Source organism: Semicossyphus pulcher, unplaced genomic scaffold (genome assembly GCF_022749685.1).
Source record: "Semicossyphus pulcher isolate SPU_LCO1_2020_fin unplaced genomic scaffold, fSemPul1.0.p SCAF_6, whole genome shotgun sequence".
NCBI lineage: Eukaryota > Metazoa > Chordata > Actinopteri > Labriformes > Labridae > Semicossyphus > Semicossyphus pulcher.
Genome location: NW_027211737.1, coordinates 10,173,776 through 10,186,715, shown reverse-complemented (window position 1 = coordinate 10,186,715; position 12,940 = coordinate 10,173,776). Strand labels below are relative to the sequence as shown.

General features: G+C 41.7%; 1 protein-coding gene across 1 annotated transcript; it reads left to right on the top strand.

The window, feature by feature from the left end:
• Positions 1–337: 337 nt before the first annotated feature.
• On the top strand, positions 338–7,959 carry erap1b (endoplasmic reticulum aminopeptidase 1b). The gene is made up of 19 exons (XM_069683539.1): positions 338–387; positions 808–1,327; positions 1,468–1,606; positions 1,764–1,898; positions 2,057–2,177; positions 2,624–2,778; positions 2,926–3,039; positions 3,239–3,370; positions 3,574–3,705; positions 3,837–3,920; positions 4,244–4,401; positions 4,653–4,732; positions 4,820–5,003; positions 5,245–5,401; positions 6,175–6,359; positions 6,483–6,644; positions 6,767–6,907; positions 7,018–7,099; positions 7,225–7,959. The coding sequence occupies exons 2-19, from the start codon at positions 837–839 to the stop codon at positions 7,393–7,395; spliced, it is 2,823 nt and encodes a 940-aa protein (XP_069539640.1). The 5' UTR covers positions 338–387; positions 808–836; the 3' UTR covers positions 7,396–7,959.
• The last annotated feature ends 4,981 nt before the right edge of the window (positions 7,960–12,940 follow it).

Below are 12,940 nucleotides of genomic sequence, written 5' to 3'. Positions count from 1 at the left end.
AGTTCTATTTCCTACTTTACCACATTAGCATGCTTGCTTTAGGATATGTTTTTTGAACCACAATGGTGATATATAGTAATGTAAATATTGGAATTATTTAAGTCTTGAATAATATTTATCGAAAAAGGCTTTGTAACTCATATCCGGGACTGTCCGAAGAAGCTGCAGACATGAAAATACGTCCTGAAATTCAAAAAGCATCCAATGCCGAATTTACAGTCATGTCACCACATCTGTAAGTATTAGTGATACTCTGCATGATCTTAACTGTGTCTAAGGCAGTGGACGTATTTCCTGTGGCGTTTCCCAGCATGCAACTTCTGCTACGTTTGTTTCACTTTCACTCTTGAATTATTTGCGTTAGAACGTTGTGCTGAAGACGACACGGTAATTTGGGCATTTATGACCTTTTGTTCAATATAAACTTATGTTGAGGATGTAGAATAACAAAGATATAACGCTCGAGTGTTATGGCAATAGCACTTCTTCCCCGGTTAGACTCCATAACAATAAATGAGTGTTGCACTTCCAGCTAACTTGTCAATTTTGTGCATCGTCATTGTGTTATTTGTTGTGTGTTTAAGTGGCGGATATAAGTAAGTTTTAAGAAAATTAGAGAAATTATAAAATGTTACACCTACACAGAAGGCATGTGGTGCTGAATATACTCTCAATGGACAACAACAACCAAAATGAAGTGTCTCAAGGTCACAGGAAGTAATATTGATTTAAAATGTAGAAAATGTGTGAGAAAACTTTTGTATTTCTAAACATAATCATGCATTTGTATGCTTATTGTTATTACAGGTGAGAGGACATCCTGCTTCCTTGTCACCATGTTCGCACCACCTCTCCTGCTGCTGCTGGTCCTTCACATTCCTCCCTCATTAGGAGCACAGCTACCAAATCAAAACCAAGCCAAGGATGTCCCCATAGCTACCAACGGCCAGCCCTTCCCATGGGACCGCATGAGACTCCCTAAAACCATCTCCCCCCTACACTATGACCTGACCATCCATCCCAACCTCACCGCCCTCGAATTCACAGGCGTTGTTCGGATCCAGCTGGACGTGCACGAAGACACCAGCATCATCGTGCTCCATGCCAAGCAGATGCAGATATCCAACGTACTGCTCCTCGCACCTGAAGGTGTGCGGCCTCTCCAGGTGTTGGAGTATCCTCGTTTCCACCAGCTCGCCCTGCTGTCGGACTCGGTGCTGACCAGAGGGAGGAGGTATGAGGTTCAGCTGGAGTTTGCTGCGAACTTGTCTGACAGCTTTCATGGTTTCTACAAGAGCAGCTACACCACCAGCAATGGGGAGGTTAGGTAAGAGCATGAATAAATAACTCTTCTTTGTTTCTTTTAAAACAGCTTTATGAAACATTTTACACTTCATGAATCCATACCAAATTGATTTGAGATCCAGTGCAGTTTTTGTTTAACTATTTATTTCTTTACATTTTTAGAGTTATGGCATCGACGCAGTTTGAAGCCACCTTTGCTCGTGGAGCCTTTCCCTGTTTTGATGAACCCGCCTTTAAAGCCGAATTCACCATACGCATTATACGAGAACCACGCCACATAGCCATATCCAACATGCCCAAGGTACACAGGAATGCAACAATTTCAGTTCACTTAAGTAAAAATCAAAGACTTTTTGACATCATTTAGTTCTTTCATCTTTGCTGTCGTACTCTACCTGTAGCTGACCTTCTGACCTCTACTTACTTAACCTTTCTATCAATACACCTGTGTTTCTCAGGTAAAGACAGTTGAGCTGCCAGGCGGATTGCTTGAGGATCACTTCGACACCACTGTAAAAATGAGCACCTACCTGGTGGCCTACATCGTGTCTGACTTCATGTCTGTGAGCAAGACCACCCAGCACGGTGTCAAGGTAAGGAGGGAGACAGCTGACGCTGGCCATGTCAGATTTCAGATATCTTACCTAGACCTGCTTAGTCAGGAATATTTGTAGCTTTGTTTTCAACAGTTTTCAAGTCTTATATAACCTATTTTGGAGAGACATCTTTTGTTTTTATTGGGTTCTTTCAGATTTCCATCTACGCTGTCCCAGAGAAGATTGACCAGACAGCCTTTGCTCTGGATGCTGCTGTTAAGCTGTTGGACTTCTATGACGACTACTTTGATATTCCTTACCCGCTTCCCAAACAGGGTTTGTAGAAATACATTATTATGACTTATTTTTAGGGCTTGACAATAATGGTTGTTATTGGAAAACAATTGTTTCTCTGGTTGCCATCATGCTTAGAGACAACAGTGCTAACCAACACACCGCTATGCCGCCTTAATTGTAAATGTAAATTCAAATTTAGGCATTTAACAATGTACATGTACTGACTAGATTGTCCACATTTACATGAACACAAAAGTTTTAGGAAAGTACACATACGTAAAAAAGGACCATTAGTTTTGGGTTTAGTTCAGAGGCAACACGGAAAGTGTTTTACAGGCACTAAAACAGCAGCATGTATAGAAATATTTGAAAAAAAGAAAAACGGATGGAAATGGAAAAATGTTACAAATGGAAATTAAAGAGGTAAAGTGATAGGTGGTATTTTGTTGTAATGTACTGTATGTGATTACTGCTGCTCCTTGCAGACCTGGCTGCTATCCCTGACTTCCAGTCTGGTGCAATGGAGAACTGGGGGCTGACTACATACAGAGAGACAGGCCTCCTCTTCGACCCGGAGAGGTCCTCAGTTTCCGATAAACTGGCTATCACCAAGGTCATCGCCCATGAGCTCGCACACCAGGTAGCTCACCTACATCTGTTTAAAAAATGAAGATACTTTGTTGGTTTGAAAGTATCTCATTCATCTGTCACATCCAGATCGGACTTAAATTGTTGAAAATGTTTCATGTTCATGAAGCTGATCTTGCATGTTCTCCTTCCTGTACAGTGGTTTGGGAACCTGGTGACGATGGAGTGGTGGAATGACCTGTGGCTCAATGAGGGCTTCGCCAAGTTCATGGAGTTTATTTCTCTGGACATCACCTACCCAGAGCTGCAAGTGGTGAGAGCTGAGCACAGGGAACTGACTTCTTACTTCTTATTTACACCCTCTCCCTCCATATCTGTATCTTCTTCTTAAATTTAGAGGGTATTACAGTGTAGTACTGAAGTATAGTCGAATGTTACCTGTATAACTGGCTTGGATGATTTTGATATTGCAATGTGTGTGTTACTGTAAAAAAGCTCTCTCTTTCTCCCAGGATGACTTCTTCTTGGGGAAATGTTTTGAGGCTATGGAGGTAGACTCCCTCAGCTCCTCCCACCCAGTCTCCACTGACGTGGAAAACCCCACACAGATCCAGGAGATGTTTGATGATGTGTCATATGACAAGGTCAGCTTTAACTGTCAAGCAAATGTTGAAAATGTGCATTTAGGAAACTTGGTTAAAAATAGACTAACAGCAATTATTTCCATCAAACATTATTAGAGATAATACATGAGTTATTCCCAAAGCTTGACCTCAAATATGCAGACAAAACAAAACATCATAATACAGGTAAAAGAAGTATCGTGTTCCTTTCTGTTTTTTATTAGGGAGCCTGTATTCTGAACATGCTGCGGGACTTTCTGACTCCTGAGGCCTTTGAGATTGGCATCATCAGATATCTCAAGCGCTACAGCTACCAGAACACCGTCAACAGCCACCTGTGGGAGAGCCTGACTAATGTGAGTGTAGTGTGTGTGTGTGTGTCAGAGAGAGAGCATTGGTTACACCATAATGTCTAGTGTCACAGTAACATTAGAGATTATTTATTTCTTATGATTCTCAACTAAATTTATGAACTCCTCTTCACCAGGTCTGTAACTCAGACGATCTGGATGAAGGACGAATGAAACACAAAGAATTCTGCTCAAAGCGTGAGCGTCAGTCCGGAGAATCGGTAAGTTTTCGTGCTTTGTAGCAGCCAGGCTCAGCAAAGAACTCTGACTGACCAAACAGATTCCTGTAACGCATTGAATACTGTAACACTGAGCCAAACAAGTATGATTAATCACAGTTTAACTTAATGCATGTCATTTTTATGGTTTCCAGCAGAAATGTTGTTTTCACCTGCTTTTTTGACCTTTTACATACATGATTCTTTGCTACTTGCTCCGTGCAAATTTTCTTAATATTTTTCATGGCCCAGTGCCCCAAATCTGTCTCTATTTATGAATTAATTTATTGTGTGTCTAAGTATGTTATGTGTGTGTGCGTACGCAGAAATGGTTTTCAGGTGATGAGCTGGATGTCAGGGCCATCATGGACACCTGGACGCTGCAGGAAGGCTTCCCCCTGGTCACCGTGGATGTCAGAGGTCGGGAGGTCAGGCTCAGTCAGGAGCGCTTCCTTAGGACAGACGACCCTTCCCTCACTGAAGGGTAAAATTCTTACATTAATAGTGTTACGGTAGAAAACAGAAGTTAACAGTTTCAGTCTTTGCCTGAGTCTCTCTTCCTGAATTTCAAGCCTCTGGGTCTTTTTTTTATAAAACCACCTGAATGTGCTCAAGGAAGGACAAACACAATTTATTTCCAAATTGTTACATAACTCTTTCAGTATTTCACAGTAAATAACTTGTTTCAGTTTTTAATTTTTAATTTTAAAATGGTCATTGTTTGTTTGTTGATAGATTCCTGTGGCAGATCCCACTCACCTACATGACCAGCGCCTCCAGCACCGTCCATCGCTTCCTGCTTCAGACAAAGACTGGTGAGTGTGTTGCTGACTCTTAGATTGCTATTTTCACATCCTTTATCCACATGTTCCACAATTTGTCTTCACTCCTTCTCAACACAGACGTCCTGTACCTGCCCGAAGAGGTGGACTGGGTGAAGTTCAACGTGGACATGAGCGGCTACTACATGGTCCACTACGCGGGCGAGGGCTGGAACTCCATCATCAAAGTGCTGCAATACAACCACACAGCCCTGAGCAGCAACGACCGCGCCAGCCTCATCCACAACGTCTTCCAGCTGGTCAGGTGTGTCCTGTTTCTCACAATAAATCGGAATGAAGAACAGAGTCTGATTGGCTATGATTTAAACTCTAATCACTCAAACAATTCCTAAAGAAGAACAGGCCTAATACGAACTCTGGCAAAACAAAACTGGCTTGTCATTTCTGAACCCCCCCCCCTTTTTTTTAATCAACAATATTTACAATTTGACAAAGCGGAAAAATCTGTGACATTGTGTTGATTTGAAGACTGGTGTGTGTTTCAGTATCGGGAAGGTGAGGCTGGACACGGCTCTGGAGCTGTCTCTGTACCTGTCCAGAGAGACGGAGGCCATGCCTGTGACTCAGGGCTTTGGAGAGCTCGTTCCTCTCTACAAACTGATGGAGAAGAGAGACATGGCTGCTCTGGAGAACCAGATGAAGGTTAGCAAAGGCGCATGCATATTTACGTGTCACAAAACAGACATAACTGCATCTATATTGTTCAATTCTTTGATTTGGGACACTCAAGCCTGTACGTGTTTCACAAAGGCAGCAAAATCATCAGGTTCTTGTTTATGTATATATTCATATTATATTATACATACTGCACCAGACTGTGCTGTACAACACCATATTACATCTGATATTCTGTCTTTACTGCTGAAGGATACATTATTACATTATTATTATAGATACCACATTATTACACTACTGCAATTTTACTTTTATATTATATTTTTACCATTGACTTAATATTCTGTATCATATTACATTATATACAGATTTTTTTATATTTTATTGCCACTTTTATAGTGCACCTTATATTGTATATATGGACTGTACTTATAAAGCGCTTTTCTAGTCTTTGCGACCACTAAAAGCTGCTTTTACACTACATATCACATTCACCCATTCATACACACATTCACACACTGATGTGTGTGCCCAACTGTCAACCAGTTATCACATTCATCACCGTTGGCTATGCCACCGGGAGCAATTTGGGGTTCATTGTCTTGCCCAAGGACACTTCGACATGAGGGAGCTGGGGATCGAACCCTTATACCTTGTATCTTATACCTCATACCTCATATCATTCTGTATTATATCACACTGCTAAAATGTTGCTGCTATAACCATTACCATGTCACTTTATCTCATAACTGCCACTTTGACTTGTCACTTGAACTTTAATGACTGCTTGTGTTTGTCAGGGTTACATCGTGGATCTGTTCCGCGGGCTGATTGATCGGCAGGAGTGGAATGACTCTGGATCGGTGTCTGAGCGAGTGATGAGGAGCTACCTGCTGCTGTTCGCCTGCGTAAGGGACTACGCTCCCTGTGTGACCAAAGCCACCCAGCTCTTTAACAAGTGGAAGGACTCTGATGGCAACATGATGTCAGTAGTTTAAACAGCACACTTACACTCATAAGATATTTGATTATGCAGTTTTGGTGAACTTTTCATTTTTATAAGCGTTTGTATGTTAATCCTTTCTTGGATTTTTTTTCTTGTTTTCAGCCTCCCTGTTGACGTCACCATGGCAGTGTTTATGATGGGAGCTAGAACTCCAGAGGGGTGGGACTTTATGTTTGAGAAGTACCGCACTTCGCTGCAAATGTCTGTTAAGAGCCAAATGAAGTCTGCCATGGCATTCAGCCAACTGAAGGAAAAGCTCCAGTGGTGGGTACATTTTATTTCCCTCTCTTTTTATACTCCCTCTCTCCATCCTGCTCCTCTCTGATCTCGACCACTGAATCTCCTTTTTTCTCCCCTGTTAATTTGCCCTGTATCCCTGTGTGCAGGATGATGGAGCAGAGCCTCCGTGGTGAAGTGATGAAGACTCAGGACCTCTCGGGCGTGGTCGTCACTGTCGCCAAGAACCGTCACGGCTACAACCTGGCCTGGGACTTCCTGAGAGCCAACTGGCCCACCATGATCAAGAAGTCAGTCCGCCCCATCTCGCATTGACTATAAATTCCTCTCTTACTTTAAAAAGTGCAACTATGTATCATAATGTTTAACTCCTGTGCCTCTGTTTGCCTTACTGCCACAGATTTGAGTTGGGCTCTAGCACCATATCACACTTGGTAACAGGAGTGACAAGCCAGTATTCTACCAGGGAGATGTTAGATGAGGTAAGCAAGGCTGTGTGTGCTGTACACATCACACTGTTGGACTTCTGTTACATATTACTGTCTATAGAAGGTGTGAAGGTGAAGGGTGAATATGTTTTACATCTATCTAACCCACGTGTGCTCAGGTGAGAAGCTTCTTTGGCTCCCTCACTGAGGAGACGGGCTCAGAGATGAGGTGTATCCGGCAGACCTACGAGACCATCGAGGATAATATCCGCTGGACGGACAGCAACCTTCCTCTGCTGCAGGCCTGGCTGGACAAACGCAGTCGCAGAGACGTGCATGAGGACTTATAACATCATGGCAAACACAGAAATAAAGACTGGCTGTAGGAAGAAGCTACAAGAGATGCGGGTGCGAGTCAACAGTATTTTTCAGCAGCATTTCTTGGAGTCTGACTTGAATCGCGAATGTGATGATTTTGTAATTGAGGACAAAATTCAATTTGACTTTGATTTTACTACTGTGGCTCTTGACTTGCCCTCCTTAAAGTTAGGGATAAAAAAAACACATAAAGATCAGAATCAAGAATCAAAACTTCGGACTTAAGTGTGACTTTTGAAACAATTTGTTTGTGCCATCTCTTAGCAAAAAGTGCTGTTAAATGGGGATGTTTCTCAGGTTCAAAGGGATCTGAGTAATAACAGATCCCCTTATAAAGCGCCCACATGGTAAAGGGTTGTTCATCATGGTTGTGGTTCAAAAAAGTTTCTTCTAAATGTTTTTCTTGGAGTGTAGTTTTCCAATGGAAGCACTCTGATTGTCCTGACACTCGAGGACTTGAGAGGTGTCTGTGTGTTTGTATGGTTTGTTTGGATGTGTCAGTTTTTACCTGAAGATGTACAAATATGAGTGCAGTGTTTCCTGTGTGAAGTGTCTGTTTTTGTAAATGTAATTCTCATTCATGCTGCATTTTAACTGCAGAAAGCAACAACATATATATGGATCAGTGTTGTACAAAGAGTTAAATGTACAGCACACCTAATATTCAAGTTGTCTCAGATATTTTGGCACCAGAGCACTCCTTCTCACTGATCATGGAAAACTAAACCAAATAAACAAAATATGTGTTCCTTCCAGAGAAAGACATGCTGCAAAATGTAGAGCAGCTACATCTCTGCTTCACTTTCCAATATTGGGAACAAAGATTTATGTTCTGAAACCACTAATTCTTGTAGGAAGCGTTTTATTAACTCTGTTGAAATTCTAGTATAGATGACGAAAGCAAGTGCACTATAAGTAATGTGATGTTACAAAAAAGGCTTTGGTTGGTCTTATTTTTATGCTACTGTCAAGTCCCTCTTGTGTCCAACAGGATTAATGACAATTCTGTTAATTTGCGATTGAATAAAATAATGACAGACAAAGGTAATATGATGTGTATTTCTTAATCTTTATGTCGGTAATCCTTGCACGTCATGCTCAGGCAGTATTTGTAATGTAACCTTTGTACCTCTTCTCTTGTCTGATCAGCAGGTCATACACTTTGCCAGCTGTAAAGATTACATTACCAGCTTTGTGGGGTAATTTTACAGTCATTTAGTTCACCCATGTATATTTCCATTTGGTCAAACACACAAGCACTGATACACACACACAGGCTCTCACTATATAACCAAACTTAAGCTGTTCGCAACCACTGATTTTTAAGCATTAAGATCAATTTTGTGTCGAGGGAAGTACGTCTGTGACAATGATTGCCAAATGACCCCCGGGCCTCTTGGAGGAGATTTGCCAAGCCTGTTAAAGTAAACAATAATGATGTCAAGGTGATGTCATCCGGGGTTATCTTGGTTTAGGTTTGAAGGCTACAAATTTTTAACAGACTTCCTGCTTGACAAACAGTGTTGTCAAACGCAATGTTTAGCATTTCTAATACATGGGCATTAAAGGGCCAGTTCACTGATTTTCAACCTCAGTCCTATCATGCTATTCTGAGAAGCTAATGCCATTATGGTGGGAAAAAAATGCCATTTCGCTTTTTGCCTTACGCTATCTGCTTCTCCAATGGGCCCTGGAAAACCTCCTCTGGGAGGAGGCCAGGGAGCTTGCTAAACTACCCTTCTCATGTCTCATTCAAAATCTTTTTTAGATGATCCACCGGTATATTCTTGTCATATTTCGGATTCTGTACCGCTCTGACCCATTGCCTGCAGCGAAACAGAAGTATTTCACTCCAGTGTCTCTCGCTGGTTCCTTTCAGAGGGAGGGGCGCAATGCACGCTGGGTGTTGTAGGAATGTAGAATGGGCGAAACCACGAGCTGTTTGTACAACTTTCTCCACAGCTATGGTGCAAATTTCAATATATTATTGCTTCTATCGATTACAGAGAGAAAATTCCTCCTTTAAGTTGCATGATGCGCCCAAACTGACCTAACTTAATGGAAGTGTAATATTAAACAGCTGGTGTACTACTTTAAACCTGATCCTGACACTATTAACAATAACAATAACTTTATTGATCCCCAAAGGGAAATTAATTTGTCTGGCATCTCATCTACCATTTACTAAAGAATTAAAAAGTCTGATGGCTATGGGCACAAAAGATCTTCTATATCTCTCCGTCCTGTCGCGAAGAGAGAGGAGCCGTCCACCACCGTTGTTTCTTTGGTCCATCAAGGTGTCATGAAGTGGATGATCTGTGTTGTTTACCTTCTTCAGTGTACATCTCTCCACCACATCCCCCAGTCAGTCCAACCTGACTCCAATCACAGAGCCAGCTTTTTTCAGCAGTTTGTCCAGTTGCCTTGTTGTATAATAGAAGGTCCCTGCTGACGCAATGACTTGAGTTCAATTGTAGTCATAGAAATTCACATGACTTTATGCTTTAATGCAGTTTAAGTGTGGCAAGTTGTTTCCCCAGCAATTGGCACAAACCCTCTGAATGTTCCACTCACACACAAGCCTCAGACTTTATTCTCTTCAGGATTAGAGGAAGAAGAACATGCTGCAAAAACAGTGTCTTCACATGCCACATTGACTCTGGAGCACCAGTATCGACCTGAGTGTAAACACTGAGGACCCTCAAGAAGAAGGTGCTGTTGACTTTCTTTTTCTCAGATCCAAGTCACTGTTTACAGAGCTTCAATCTCCCTGATTGATCTCTTTGCTTAAGTATATTTTGCTGTTGCTCCAGTGCTGAACATATTTCTATGGTAGCCAAACTCACCTCTCAGCTGAGGCCTTGTTGAGCAAGGTAGCTGTTTCTTTAAATCTTGTAATGCTGCCATAAATTCTTCTGATGGACCTTTAGCACATACTAATAAAACACACCATCGTCAAGCTGATAAAACACACACATACATTCAAATATATGAGAATATATTCATATACATGATACCTTTGTGTATAAGCTGAGCACAAACGTAAACACACGGTTCATACAACGAAGAATATTTCATTTTCCAAAGGTGTTTCATGGGCTGATGTTCTTGCTGGCTCTTTGAAATCTCTGCTACGCATGTAAACACACACACACACACACACACACACACACTCCACACACAAACCTCCCCCTCGTCAGCGCGCACACAACAGAAACTGCACTCTGCACTCCTGTGAGTCGAACACCTGAGGAGAGACGTCTCTGGACTGGCAGTAAGAGCCTAACGTTTGTGTTTTTTTTCCTTCTGCCATTTCAATCTTGATGTTTTGTATCTAAAAGGAAACTTGTTCAGAGCTTTTTATTTGTCTAGTCTGTATTTACACACTTGGCCCCTGTTCCAATGTGCTCACTGACCATGTGCTGTGAATTTTGACCTCACCCCTCATGTGATTTTTGTGGCGGTTTGTTTGCTGGCTTTTTTAAAATTATCTTTGCGACATTTTAAGAAGTTATACCTCCCGAAAATTAGTGTTATAGTTAAATACATGGGTTTTTCCCCTATGAGTATGTCATTTTGAAAGCCTTAATGCCCACTAAGAGAAGAATTGTGACGTTTCCATATCTCATAGAAGCAAATATTAATATACCGGTGTGCCGGAGTGATTTGGTTGCACTGTAGGTAAAAGATAACTGAGGCAACCTGCTTATATTTGATCTCAATGTCTTCATTTGAAGCTGTTAAACACCTGTTGATCTAAATCTCATGTTCAGGTTTTTACATGTGATTCAAGGGTGTTATTCAGTCTACTATATTCTATGTGTTTTCTAATCGCTTGAGGGTACTGTATGAGACTGATTGCTGACATCATTTGAGAGAGAGAACTACTAAATTAAAAGTATCACACCTATTCTGGGTCAGGCTCGCTATCAAACACAAAATAGATTTCTCAGCACAGTGGAAAAATGTAATAATCAAATCATTGCGTAATAACACCAACCAGTGCAGGTCAACTGAAGGACTACAAACCATATAAGGGTACTGGGCAAACTCTTTTCCTGTATGAGAAGTGCTTTTGTAAGTCTGTTCTTCCTCCGCCCCCAAGTAGAGTTAGACAATAAAAATAATCTTGGACTAAACATTTATGGGTCTTAAGTTCAAAGTATATTTTCCTGTTGATCCAGGAGGAGAGAAAGCTTGAGAGAGCATCAACATGGGCCGACTTTGAAGTAGTCCTACAAGGCGACCATGTTTAAAGTCTATAAAGTTACGCAGCTATAGAGAGATGATTCTCTTTGGGGTAATAAAGTATTTAATTGACAGCAAAATCTTTATGCAATGCTATACTTGTTTCCCCTTCAGGTACTGTGTTTCCAATTCCACCTCTACTTTGGTCCATCAAGAGTTCATCCACACAGCTCTGAGGATGGCATTACAATACATTCCCATTCTGGAGTAAGGGATTTTATTTTTCATCTGTATGTTTTTTGTTTTCTATTCAACCCCTTTGTTTTGTTGACATCCTCCGTGGGTGGTCCCAAACTTCCAACAGCTCTATAAACATTATGGGATATAAGATATAATTGAAAAATGGCCAACGTGCAGTGGTTAGCGCCATCGCCTCACAGCTAGAAGGTTCCTAGTTTGAATCCCGGTTCGGACATACGGTGTTTTTCAACAGCAGGAACTTTCCCCAGTAGCTAGGAACCTTTTGGGGAACTCTGTGCATTCCGATAGCAGGAACCAGGGTCTAAATTTAGTTCCGGGGTAATATATTTTCCCCTGGATAAGTCCCAGCTCGGAGTTTTGTACTCTCTAAAGGTCCAGGAACTTTCAGAGCGGGGCCTGCAGTGCTGATTGTTTCTCATTGGTGGAGAACACGCAGCGTTTTATTTCACCCGCCATGTTTAAAAGACTGCAGCTGCAAGCTCACTGTTATTATCGTGCTTCCAGATTGTTTATCACCGTGTTTTGAGATGGAATTTGACATTAAGATGGAGCTATTTGCAATGCAACAAAGCACGATCAAAAACAGCAAGTTGAATCTCCTCCATGCTAACAGGGTAACTGTAGTACTGCACAAATGACAGCCTGTTCATCACATTTTATGGCATCATCTAAGTTGTATGGTCTTCATTGTCCTCTCACCGCCTACTGGACTGGCGGGGAAGTGCAGTAACTTTTATTGCTACTCCATACATCCTTGGCCTGATTTGCATAATCTTCCCGGGACTTTAGGGGCCACAGAAACCATTTAGTTCCTTGAAGAGAAGTTCCTGGAACTAAAAGTTCTTGCTACTTTTGGTTGAAAAGCACCTGCAGTCGGCCTTTCTGTGTGGAGTTTGCATGTTATCCCCGTGCATGTGTGGGTTCCCTCCAGGTACCCCAGCCTTCTCCCACAGTCCAAAGACATGCTCGTTAGGTTCATTGACTCTAAATTGCATGTAGGTGTGAGTGTGAGCCTGAGCCTGAAAGGTTGTCTGTCTCTATGTGTCAGCTATGTGATTTACTGGCAAT